This window comes from Dendropsophus ebraccatus, chromosome 15 (genome assembly GCF_027789765.1).
Source record: "Dendropsophus ebraccatus isolate aDenEbr1 chromosome 15, aDenEbr1.pat, whole genome shotgun sequence".
In the NCBI taxonomy this organism is placed as follows: domain Eukaryota; kingdom Metazoa; phylum Chordata; class Amphibia; order Anura; family Hylidae; genus Dendropsophus; species Dendropsophus ebraccatus.
The window spans coordinates 38,693,340-38,706,828 of NC_091468.1; the positions used below are offsets into that span (position 1 = coordinate 38,693,340).

The 13,489-nt window shown below is 44.6% G+C and overlaps 1 protein-coding gene across 2 annotated transcripts in view; it reads left to right on the forward strand.

Annotated features, from left to right (window-relative positions):
- Positions 1-13,489, forward strand: part of RRBP1 (ribosome binding protein 1) — a 53,896-nt gene that overhangs the window by 17,030 nt on the left and 23,377 nt on the right. For both annotated transcript variants that reach the window (XM_069954201.1, XM_069954202.1), the window contains exons 2-3: positions 6,332-7,559; positions 10,584-10,732. In XM_069954201.1, coding sequence (XP_069810302.1) covers positions 6,353-7,559; positions 10,584-10,732 — 1,356 coding nt within the window. In that variant the 5' untranslated portion in view covers positions 6,332-6,352. The remainder of the gene's footprint in view (positions 1-6,331; positions 7,560-10,583; positions 10,733-13,489) is intronic.

A 13,489-nucleotide genomic window follows, 5' to 3' on the forward strand; every position in this document is an offset into this window, starting at 1 on the left:
CCCCCTCATAGAATAGCCCCCTGTGCATCCTCCCTAATAGAATAGCCCCCCTGTGCATCCCCCCTCATAGAATAGCCCCCCTGTGCATCCCCCCTCATAGAATAGCCCCCCTGTGCATCCCCCCCCCCCCTAATAGAATAGCCCCCCTGTGCATCCTCCCTCATAAAACAGCCCCCCTAAGCATCCTCCCTGAAGGGGTTTAAAAAAAAAAATAAGATAAACAACTCACCTCTCCTCGGGCCGGATCTTCAGTCTGCAGCAGCTTCTCCCTGCTGCTGCAGCAAGGCGGCTCCTCTCTCCGTTCTCAGGTCCTCAGCGGCGCGTCAGGGAAGTGACGTCACCGCTGGGGACCTGATGTAGGTCCCTGCAGACGTGCCTGCGCGCGGCACGTCTGCGGCTACTGGGGGGGATCAGGCGGCCTGAAAGAGACTGAGGGAATAGCGCGGCGGCCGGCCGCGCTATTCTTTCAGTCTCAATTATAGCAGAGGGTCGGCCACGGGTCGCGGCCCACTCATTGGTGGGGAAGACCAGCCCGGGGGGCACATGCCCCCTTGCCCCCCGGCCCAGCCCGCCCCTGCATAGTGGTAACATGTTCCATAGCGCTGTACAGAGATCTAAATGTAAATTCCAAGTAAACCTATCAGTGTGTTTTGGATAATTATATAAATTATCATGAATTGCTGCACTATAAGGCTATGTTCACACAACGTATAATTTCACTAAACAACGGCTGTAGTTGCAGTTTTGCAACCACGGCCGTTATTTAATGAAATTGCAGATTCCATTGATTGTAATGGAATCCCAGCCGGAGTGTATTCCTTGTGGCCACAGAAATGACAGTGCAGATAATGTAATGTGCGGCTCCGGACGCATTTTACCTTGTTGGCTATGGGTAATTGGAATGCAGGCACACCAGAGTGTGCCTGCAAGTTCTAACTGAGATGAACTTCACTGACACCGGCGGTTCTGTGACACGGCTGTCACAGAACGGCCCTTGTCATACTGTGTATGAACCCGGCCTAATGGTTACTGCATCCAATGGTTTACAAACCATAGAGACAGGCCTTCAATGACCTAATAATTTTTATTATTCCTTTTACAACTGATTAGAGATGGACAAACATTGCGCACTGTTGGGTTTGTCCGAACCAGAGTGTGCGGCATTTGGTTATTGGTGGCTGCAGAAGTTTGATGCAGCCCTAAGCCTGTCTGAAAGACATGGATATAGCCATAGGGCATAGGCTGTATCCATGTTTACCAGGACTCCCTAGGGCTGAATCCAACTTCTGTAGCCATTACTAACCAAATGCTGCACACTCTGGTTCAGACAAACCCAACAGTGCTCTGTTTGCCCGAGGACAGATTACGTACCTGTACGTCATTGCGTCCTTAGGGAAGTTCAGAGACCCCGCTCTGCGCCGCTTGGCTCCCGGTTGCTATCAGCGGGCACAGGCCGATCGCCATGAACTGGTAATTAGCCATTTAAATGCAGCTGTACACATGTACTGCTTTGATCCTTGAGAGCAGTACAGTTATCGTAGAAGTCCCCTGGAGCGGCTTCAAATTACTGTGTTATTAATGGAAAAACTTTTTTTTTTTTTTTTTTATTAGGTTTAAATCTCCCCCATTTTTCCATTTTTATAAATAAATAAACAAACATATTTTGTTACCGTCGCTTGTGGAAACACCCAAACTATTAAATTATCACGTTCCTGATCACCCACGATAAGCGGTGTAAACGCAAAAAATGCCAAAGCGCAAAATTTGATTATTTTTAGTAATGGAAAATCTAGAAAATTGTGATCAAAAAGTTGCATATATGAAAGCTAGCTACCGATAGAAAGGACAAAAGATGCTAAAAATTGCTCCTCACACAGCCCCATAGACCAAAGGATAAAAGCATTATAAAGATGGGAATAGAGCGATTTTAAGAACATTTGAACAGTTTAAAAAAAAAAAAAGTTTTATAGAATATGTTATGTAAATTGCCTATCGTTACAATCCCACTGACTCGAGGAACATGGATGACGTCAGTTTTATCATAGGGTGAACGACATAAACACAAAACCCCCGAAATGAGAATTTTTTTCTTTTATTTCAATGCTTTTTTTATTCTTGCCTTGCACTTTGATACAAAAAACCCCACATTTTCTCCATACGTCTTCAGTGAAAATTTCACTTTGCCTCTCCTTTAGAGTCTATCCTGTTGCGTGCCATCTGAAGCAAAGTCCACCAGCGCTGCCTTGTCATGTATGTCTCCAGTCCTTATCTGTCCTCTCCCAAACATGCTCCTAAGCTGATTTATGACCAGGTGAAAGTTGTCCTTGTCATAGGGCTAATCCCTGGCTTCTATGGCTAATAAGTGACAGCTCACTCCCCGTCATCGCAAATGGAAATCTCAGCTGAGTTTCTTATGCATGTGACCAGGATTGCCCAAACCCTATTCAATTGGATTGGAGGTGGTTTCCCATATCTGACCTGTGTGAACAGCTCGGATGTCTTGTCCATTTTACTGTGTTCACACATGGAGTTTTTTTTTTTTCATTGCACTTACCGCAAGTGGTAAAATTTTGCCAAAATTGTGGCAGATAACTCCATATATCCTGGAATAAGTACAGATTTTGTTGCAGGTTTTACCTTAGGGTCTTTTTGGGAAGTAAAAGCCAGCAATAAATGTATAATAAAATAATTACATTTTTTTTTTTTTTTTGAGGGTACATTAAAAATGTAAGATCTAACAGAGAGATCCAATACAATGTTGTTATTTTCATCATTTACTTTAGCACATTGTTCAGTATTTGCATGTTTACCTATTAAAATAAATTGGCAGGTGTTCGGCCATTATTCTATCCGCCGCAGCTTGCACAGCAATACGCACCCTTAGTGTTCTCATGCAAATGGTCGTCTCTCGCTACATTAACACTTTAGATGGTAGAGCATGTCGGTGGAGGCAGACAGATAAGAGGTTGTGTTAGAAGTCTATAAAAAATAAAAAAAATAATAAAAATAATTAAAAAAAATAACAAAGCATGCGAGTTACGATTTTGGACCGTCGAATTTGCATGACCAGACCGGCCTTTGTATTTTATGTACCTGTAAGGGTATAAACCCACACACCGTATATGCAGCGTATTTACTGCTGCGATACGCAGCAAACTCGCAGCAGATTAGATCTAAATAACTGAACACCGCATCAAATCTGTACCAACAAATCTGCTGCGTATTTGTTGCGTATCTGCTGCATATACGGCGTGTGGGTTTATACCCTAAAGTGGTATTGTGCATTGTTGTTGTTGTTGTTGTTGTTTTTTTATTTTATTTTCTTTCCCTGGTATATGTATGTAGCATACATATACATATTTCCCATTACTCACGTGTTATTTTATGTTTTGAGTGAAGCTGTTCCCCCAGTGTGCATTACATCACTTACATGGCGCATAAAGGGCAGGGCTGGGTCTCAGACCCACTGTAATTCCTCCGGTTGTGCATGTGTCATAGATGAGGCGTAGGGACGGAGATTACAGTCAGAATGCACACGCATTGAACCAGGAAGTCAGTAGGAAAAAAAGAATGCAATGATGTGTTCTGTGCTATATATAGAAACAATGGGGGAGATTTATCAAACATGGTGTAAAGTGAAACTGGCTCAGTGGCCCCTAGCAACCAATCAGATTCCACCTTTCATTTTCCAAAGAGTCTGAGGAATGAAAGATGGAATCTGATTGGTTGCTAGGGGCAACTGAGCCAGTTTCACTTTACACCAGGTTTGATAAATCTCCCTAAATTTCAGTATAGATGCAATTTTGTTTTCCCAGAGGACAGACAACACCTTTAAATACAGTTGCTTAAAGGTTACTCCATAGGAAAAGTTATAAAAAATTTGAAGGATTTTTTTTTTTTTTAAAACATAGGTTCTTTTCAGCTGCTGTATGTCCTGCAGGATGGGGTGTATTCTTTCCAGTCTGACACATTTCTCTGTGTTGCCACCCAGGGGCGTAGCTAAAGGCTGATGGGCCCTGGTTCAAAATTTTAGCTTGGGGGGCCCCCCCATGTCACCCGATCAGGCAAAGTCATATCTAACGTTATATCCAATTACTCTAATGTGCCACCATGTTCTAATGCACTGTGACTGCCTCCACCTCATGTAGGTGCCCCCATGAACTAATAATGCCCCCAGAGTTGCCCCCATGAACTAATAATGCCTCCAGAGGTGCCCCCCATGAACTAATAATGCCCCCAGAGGTGCCCCTATGAACTAATAATGCCCCCAGAGGTGCCCCCATGAACTAATAATTCCCCCAGAGGTGCCCCCATGAGCTAATAATTCCCCCAGAGGTGCTGACAGCATGTGCCAGCGGGCGCAGCCGGACAGATTAGTGCAGTGCTTCCCAACCTTTTCCACCTCGGGGCACCCCTACTAAATGTTCTACAAAATAAGAAAACTCGTACAGTCACTCACAGGTGACGTCTTCTTTGATCTGAGGCGTCACTTTCCCTTTTCCTCTCCATCCAGTCCAGTCCTCCATAATGATTCCTTCCAGATACGTTTCATCTTTTCAGAACCTGAGAGACAAACAACTTAGGCTCCGCACATTTCTAGCAACTTCCTTTCCCTTCTTCCTCCTGTAGGCTCCCATAGTAACTGCGCTGTTTGGTGTTATGTGCAGTAAAGAGAGTAGGAATGTGGGATGCCCCCTGTATGTAGGATCCCCTGCTGTGCCCCCATGAGCTAATAATGCCCCCAGAGGTGGCCCCCATGAAATAAAAATGCCCCCACAGGTGCCCCCCAGGAAATAATAATGCCCCCCGGAAATAATAATGCCCCCAGATGTGCTCCCCATGAACTAATGCGCCCAGAGGTGCCCCCCGCTGTGCAGGCAGCAGCTCTCCTCCTCTTCGGGCTCCATCTTGCGAGCCACAGGGACGGGACCTCCGGCAGGCTAGATGACGTCACATCATCACGCCTGCCGGAGAGGTCACGTCCCATAGGCTGCTGGTATAAAGTGCCGGCAGCCTATGGGAGGGAATGCAGGAGGAGGACGATGACAGGTCCTGCTCCTGCATTCTGCTCGCTTTAATGTTCACTGTGCTCACTGTGCGGGCGGAACATGAAAGCGATCTATGCATCCCTGCGCGGCTGCAGCTTCTCGGGATGCTTAAAGTGGCAAGGGGGGCCGTGTGGGCCCCCCTAGCGTAGGGGCCCGGTCGCCATGGCGACCGCTGCGACCCCTGTAGCTACGCCACTGTTGCCACCTCTGTCCATGTCAGGGACTGCTCAGAGCAGCAGCAAATCCACATTGAAAACCTCTCCTGCTCTGGACAGTTCCTTTGATGGACAGAGGTGGCAGCAGAGAGCACTGTGTCAGACTGAAAAGAATACACCACTTCCTGCAGGACATTAACAGTAAAAAAAAAATATATAATAAATATATATGTGTGTATATATATATATATATATATATATATATATATATATATATATATATATATATATATATATATTTTATATTATTTATTTTCCGTGTGTGTATAAATTTATTTATCTTTTATTTATTTTATTTTTTTACAATTTCCCCAAAATACTTTTTACATTAACTTTTAAGGATCTTTGTTTGCTTTCATTAAGTGGGAATGCAGTTATGAGAACAAGTGCACCAGTGTGTCCACACTACCAGGACAGATTTTTATCCATTAGAAGTATACAGCAAAAGTTCCTAGGGGCTTCCTGACTAATTTTAAATAAAGTGTAGAACCTCCCGCTAGGACAGCAATCGGAAGCAATGCTTTTTGGCCCATGTTTAAAGGACCACCTGATAAAAGTGAACCGAAACGCATGGCATTTAATATTTGTATATGACGTGGGATTGTAGTGTGACCCTCTGCTATAGAGGAGTGTGTACACTGCTACTGCCATAGAGGTTTGCCGTCCTAAGTGACCATTGGGTTCTGCACTTTGTTCCACCACCTTTTCTATTGGTATGTGAGATAGCCTAACACAGTGCAGCAATGAACCATGTAATCTATGAATGCCATCAGTAGAGTCCTGCCTATTTATAGTAGAGCACCTCTGCCATACATACCGGACACTTCTTTATTGGAGGCAAATTGTGCAGAACTCTTCCTGCTGTGTAAGGTAAATTCTAATAAAATGCCAACCTGCAAATGACCTTTAGTAGCTCAGTTTAATTTCCTGACCTAGAGTGCTCCGGGCTTTGGAATGTTCAAAAATTAGAATGCAGACTAAAAACATATTTATTCAATCCCATATTAGCATGTCTTGACTTCCCCCATTCATGACCATTTTACTGAATTTACATTCTTTCTATTTAAGGTATCCTAGAAGAAAATAAATATGGATATATATGATCCTCAGACGTTAGGGGTGATGGTGTTTGGAGGCTTCATGGTTATATCTGCCATCGGTATCGCCCTGGTGTCCACCTTTTCTATGAAAGAAACATCTTACGAAGAAGCTTTGGCCAAGCAACGTAAAGAGCATGACAAGGGCCAACCCAAAATGGATAAAAGGAAGAAGGATAAACTCACCGAAAAGAAAGCAAAGCCAAAGAAAAAGGATGACAAACCCAACGGCAAATTACCTGTACATGAGCCTACTGTGGAAATTGGTGAACAGAAAAGAGTTGAGTTGGAACCTCGAGTTGTGGTGGAATTGGTTAAAGCTCAGGAAAAAGTGACCCCTGCGACTCCCATCCCTGAAAAGGCTGCAGTTTCTTCCTCTCCTAAAGACAAAAAGAAAAAGCAGGAGAAGAAGGTCCAGAAAGTTGAACCATCTCAGGTTACAGTGGTGCCTGTGACAAAGGCTGCTGCGGCTCCTGCGGCCAAGCCCGCTGTGGCACCTGCAAACAAGCCTGCTGCATCGCCTACAGCCAAGCCTGCCGCAGCACCTACAACCAAGCCTGCTGCGGTGCCCGTGACCAAGCCTGCTGCGGCACCTGCAAACAAGCCTGCTGCGGCACCTGCAAACAAGCCTGCTGCGGCACCTGCAAACAAGCCTGCTGCGGCACCTGCAAACAAGCCTGCTGCGGCACCTGCAAACAAGCCTGCTGCGGCACCTGCAAACAAGCCTGCTGCGGCATCTGCAAACAAGCCTGCCTCACCACCTGTGACCAAAGCTTCAGTGGCTCCTACATCAAAGGCTCCAGTGACACCTGCAACCAAGGCTTTAGTGGCACCTGAGGCCAAGGCTCCAGTGGTGCCTACATCCAAGGCTTCAGTGGCCCCTGTAACCAAGAATTCAGTGGCTCCTGTGACCAAAGCCCCAGTGCCACCTGTGACCAAAGCTGTTTCAAAATCGGCCCCAGTTCTGGAGGCTCCTGCCAAAGAAGTGCCTGTGGTTGCTGTACCTCCAGTTGGGGCAAAGCCAAGCACAAAGACTGTTCCTCCAGTTGGAACAAAGTCAAGCACAAAGTCAAGTAATCCAGTTACCAATACCCAGGCTCAGCCTCCTAAAAAAGCTGAACCTGTGGTAAACCATGAGGAGCACAAACAAGAACCAACTCCAAAGAAGAAGAATGTGCCAAAGAAGAAATCTGAGCCAGGTGAGTGGCAGCATCTTGATTTTCTTGAAGAAAACCCATCAGGTCCTTGGTGCACCACAACACCGAATAGATTAGGTGGACAGTGTTCAGATAGATTAGGTGGATTAGTGTTCTGACACTCTTCTTCTATCCTCTATGTGATGCTGCAAACATCAGTCCAGTCTCTGGGTAATGGACGTGGAAGCTTTCAGTCCTACTGTATCCTCCTCCTTCCTCCCAGACAGCCTGAGTGCCGCCCTTTGCAGCATGGCAAAGAAGATAGGAGAACAATGTTGGGTTGCTTTTCTCCTCATCTATAGTCGCAGGGATGGTGTGTGGGGAACCAGGGGCGTGACAGCTTCTCTTTAATTATTTTGTGTATTTGTGTTTTGTATAGGTATTTGCTACATCTAACTAACATGTAATGGGTGGACACATTGTTTTGGATGACTTTCAGGATCATCTATTGTGTGTGCATGAGGGAAATCAATTTTAGTCAGATATAGTATCTAGCCCCCCCCTCCTTTTTGCCTAATTTACGGTACCTATGTGTAACATTGGCTGTGGATTTGGTCCAGTCACTTGCCTGTGTCTATAGAACAACAGGCATCAGAAATCCTTTGTGTTGCTGATATGTGAAGGCCGCCTTGTATGTTCACATTGGGAGAGAGAAATTGCCGGAGGCTTCTAATTACCATACAGAGACATTGTCTGTGAGCCATGGACATTATTGATATCTATGTAATTGTAACCTTTTGCTTTCCAGGACAGACGGCATTCAGACATAACAATAGTATTACACATTGTGACTGACTGATTTACTAATGAGGCCTACTATCATAAATAGTTATACCCTCTGCTATTGCCTATGTGTTTCTGGGGTTAATATTGATATGCTATATTATCTTTTGGGTAAGCTGCATAGTTTTTACTTTGGTAACTTTTGGCATTTGTTCTTTTTTTTTTTTTTAATTCTTGGAAGAACAAACAAACAAACAAACATTCTTTATTATTCAAAGCGACTCTGTATCCACAATCTGCCCCCCCCCCAAACCGCTTGTACCTTCGAATAGCTGCTTTTAATCCAAGATCTGTCCTGGGGTCCGTTCGGCAGGTGATGCTGTTATTGTCCTAAAAAACAACTTTTGAACTTGCAGCCCTGGGTCAAACTGCTGTGGCCTAGAGTATCTGTGCCCTAACTTTGCACCACCCCTCTGTCTTTCCTCCCCACCCTCCTCATCATTAGGAATGCCACTGGCAGTTTTTTTTTTTCTATTCCTCTGCAGTGAAAACTGCACAGGTGCCTTAACGATCTAGGCCATGTGCAGTGTTCTCACAGCTGAGGAATAGGAGAATACCTGCCTGGGGCATTCCTAATGATGATGAGGGTGGGGAGGAGGGACAGGGTGTGCCAGCCTAATGCATACACAATCTAGGCCACGGCCGTTTGACACAGGGCTGCAAGTTTAAAAGTTGTTTTTTTAGGACTTTAACTGTATCACCTGCTGAACGGCCCCCAGGACAGATCTTGGATTAAAAGCAGCTATCTGATGGTACAAGGGGCTTTTGGGGGGGGGGGGGGGGCAGATTGTGGCTACAGATTCGCTATGAAAATTGTATTCAGCCAGGTGCAGGAATAAGAGATACTTTTCAGAATAAAGCCTGCTATATATCCTGCAGGAAGTGGTGTATTCTTTCCAGTGTGACACACTGCTCTCTGCTGCCACCTCTGTCCATGTCAGGAACTATCCAGAATAGTAGCAAATCCTCTTCCCATTCAGAACATGCGCAGTCAGACTTGGGCATGTATGCATGGCCCTTTAAGACATCAGTAAATCGGACCGGCATAACTATACAGGTCCCAGCCAACACGATTACAGAATAATTAGCCAATGATCACTCCATTACTCCCAGGTGTTAATGTCAGCAGGAGCTCAATACTAAAGTCATGGGCCATTTTGCTCAATGTTTCATATTTTGCATTGCATTGTCCACGTGGGTTAAGTATAACCATGGACAGATGGGAACTTCCTTTCAGGGCCACTAATGACAGGTCAGCCGAGCGTCCCCGTGCCAGCGCCTCGGCCCACAGTGTACTTTCTTAATATAAATAAAAAGCTATTTAGGTTTGGATAGAAACCACCTACTAATTTTCTCTATATTTGGGTTAATTAGATTTTATTATAATGGTCCCATAGGGTTTTGTGCAAAAAAAAAAAAGTTCCACCTGCAACCTTTTTGACATTGGAATTAGAAGACTATAAATTGATAGACTACATTGTACAGTATACAGGAAAATAAAGTTATAATAAGGATGAGGCTTTAGGATTTTTTCTGCTTTCTCCAGCAAATGACTAACATTGTGTGTTCCTACATTGTAAAGAATGACCCCCCCCCTGTTTCCTGGATGCCTTGTGTGGGGCCGCATATAAGATTTCACATGTTACCTAGACAATAATTCATGGTCTGAGATGGTTTGCAAAAACATAGAAGTCTTTCATTATGGAAAAAGCCGAGCAAGATGTGGAGTGTAATATTTCCAAGGCTGTAATTACCTAAGAAGGACTATTTTCAGTGGTGCGTTGTCTTATCCCGACAGCATCGCATGTGTGAGCTTCACTAATATGTATAATATATTTTTATCAGACTTTACTATGTCAGCTAAACAAGTATCTCCATGTAGTCAAAACATTGCAATGTGTAACCATACGGAAAGCTGAATACGCTACTGTGAGTTTTAGATTTCATGATCCGGTCAATGCACTTTACACTCATGTAATGCAAATTTACAGTTATTCAGTATAACTCCAGACCCAACACGATCAGATGGATAAAATGTTGATAAAGAGTGTGCTGCAGTAACACAGCATGGCCACTACACAATGTATGGCGCTGTCTGCTTCTAGCTCTGATCACTGTGCCACTGTGTGTAGGGATTCAGACTACTATCTCTCAGATATTGATGACCTATCTGGAGGACAGGCTATCAAGAAAAAATGAAAGTTATTGGTGTCATTTGACTTTTGTGTTTTTCTTGTCTTGCAGTTTCTAATGAACTGGATGGTGCACTTTACCTTCCATACAAGACCCTTGTTTCTACCATCAGCAGTATGGTGTTCAGTGAAGGAGAAGCGCAGAGGCTCATCGAAATCCTGACCGAGAAAAATGGCATCAAGCAGGATACCTGGCATACAGTACTGCACTTATTCCCTATAATGTTCTGTATTTCGTTGTTAACTGAAACCCATCTGAATGAGAACTACATATATAGCCATTCCCTAATAGAGTGGTATTATAGAAGTCAGTCCAATAGCTATGAGTGTGTTCTGCTAAAAAGAAATCTTAAAGGGGTACTCTGGGCAAAATTTAATTTCTTAAGGAAAGTTATACAAATCACTAATATACACTTATTATGGGAAATGCACATATAGGGCAATTTCCCTCAATTTAGTACATCAGGCAGGCTCACTTCCTCAAAAAAAAAGTGACGTCACGTCTCAAGTGTGTGCACCAGCAGGGGGCGCATGTAGAAGTATAGAATTAGAAGAGACGTAGATGAATCAGTGCCTTTCCCTCTCTGCCTATCTCCCTAGAGCTGCCCGGTCCTGATACATTCGGTCCCATGCAGCGGGGTGAGCGCTCCTTATTTGCTGCTCACTCGGCTGCAGAGACCTACCATCTGCCCGACTGCTTACCCCGCCGCCCGGTCCCATACAGGAGCGCTCACCCCATCCCGGTGCCAGCGGGCTGAGCGCTCCTGCACCTCCTCCCGCCACTTGCCTGTGCTCTATTAGCCCCCAAGCCCTCACCCCGACGCCCGGTCCTATGCAGCAGTGCTCACCCGGTCCAGATGCAGACGGGGTGAGTGCTCCTGCACCTCCTCCCGCCAGCTACCTGTGTCATAGCACCCGAGCCCTCACCCCACCGCCCGGTCCCATACAGAAGTGCTAACCCCGTCCTGGTCCTCACCTGCAGCTTCTCCCTAGCAGCTGCTCGTCCTCTCTGGGGGTACAGAGGTGCTGTGTATCTGCCTCCGAGACTCAGATAGGACGGGCACGGGCAGCTGCTAGGGAGGAGCTGCAGGAGCGCTCGGGGGCTTGGAGGCTATGACACAGGCAGGTGGCAGGAGGAGGTGCAGGAGCATCTCTTCTAATTCTATACTTCTACATGCGCCCCCTGCTGGTGCACACACTTAAGATGTGACGTCACGTTTTTTTTGAGGAAGTCAGCCTGCCTGATGTACTAAGTTGAGGGAAATTGCCCTATATGTGCATTTCCCATAATAAGTGTATATTAGGGATTGGTATAACTTTCCTTATGAAATTACATATTAAAAAATACATTTTGCCTGGAGTACCCCTTTAAGGAGGCACCCTCACAAAAACTTTATTTAAAAAATCAACAGGGTTTGTGATCCCATCAGTTTTGCAATATACTTTTTTTTTTTTTAATTTGATTTATTTGTTTTAGTTTTCTATGTTTAAATCCACATTATGGGGGAGACTTGCCCCTAGCAACCAATCAGATTCCACCTTCCATTCCTCAGACTCTTTGGAAAATGAAAGGCGGAATCTGATTGGTTGCTAGGGGCAACTGAGCCAGTTTTACTTTACACCATGTTTGATAAATATCCATGTGACAGGAAGTCCCAGTCCTTTGCGCTTACAGACATGGCTTGGTAGTGATTGACAGCCATTCCTGTCATGCACAGAGCAAGACAAGTATTCACTGTGCATGTGTACAGCTGCTGCACGCACGTCCACATTCTGTAGCAGCGAATCCTGGGGGTGCTCGCATTATATGGCCAGCTCTCCTGTCACACCAAAACTACAGTAACCACACAGTGATATTATACTGACTGAATTGCTGAATAACAAAGAGCATTGTCTCCTGATAATATAATCTGCAGAAGTTAATAATAAAATTATAAAATATAAAATAAAAGTTAATTGCCCTCAGTTGATATACAACCTGTATGATGGACAGGGGTCTCTCCTTGTGTGAGCACGCAAAGGACTGGGACTTCCTGTGTTTGGTTTCTTCTTTTTTTTTTAACAGCAGAAAGACCAAATATCAGCACGGGGAGAGCATGGGGCACAGTTTGGCTGTATGTATAATGAGGATTTAATCAGAGAAAACATAAAAAAATAATAGAGAGTGTATATTGCTAAACTGTTTGAGATCACGCCCCCTGTTCATTTCTAAAAAAGAAAAAATAAATTTCATGACAGACTTCCTTGGTAATCACACTGTAATAAAGGGCTATTCCCAATGTTCAAAATTATCTCCTAACCCTAGGGGGATACCACACTGATTGATGGGGGTCTTGACTGTGGGGAGCCCTATTGACAGTGGATTACAATAGGTCCTTTTTGGGCAGTAGCCCGGGGCCCATGGCCACCCAAAAAGAATTATACTTTCAGTGGTATACTGTCTCCTGGTTACATTTTTGCCATGATTTGCAAAAAAATTGCTGCTTTTTTTTTACCGCAATTTTGCTAAAATCAGGACATCATGACATTATCTATCTTGTACTATAAACACCACGCTAGTGCTGCCATAGTTATAGTGGAGCAGGGGGGACCCAGGCTTCGTGAACAGCCCGGGGCCTATGGTAAAGTTAAGCCTCCCCTGCTATTGATCACGAGAATGAAAGAAAACCCTGTATTAAGTAATGGAGTGCACTGTGCATGTGTGGCCAGAAATGAGCGCTCAGACTTTGGTGCATTCCATTCATTTAGTGGACAAGTTTCCTCCATTCTAGTGATTTGTGGACGTCCCAGAGGTCTGACCCCACTGATCAGCTTGTTATCTCCTATTCTGCACATAGTGAATACGTTTGTGAGCTAGGGCCCTATTACACGGGACGATTATCGTGCGAAAAATCGTTTTATTGTTCAAATTTAAACGATAATCATTCTGTGTAATTGCAGGCAACAATCGAAAAATCG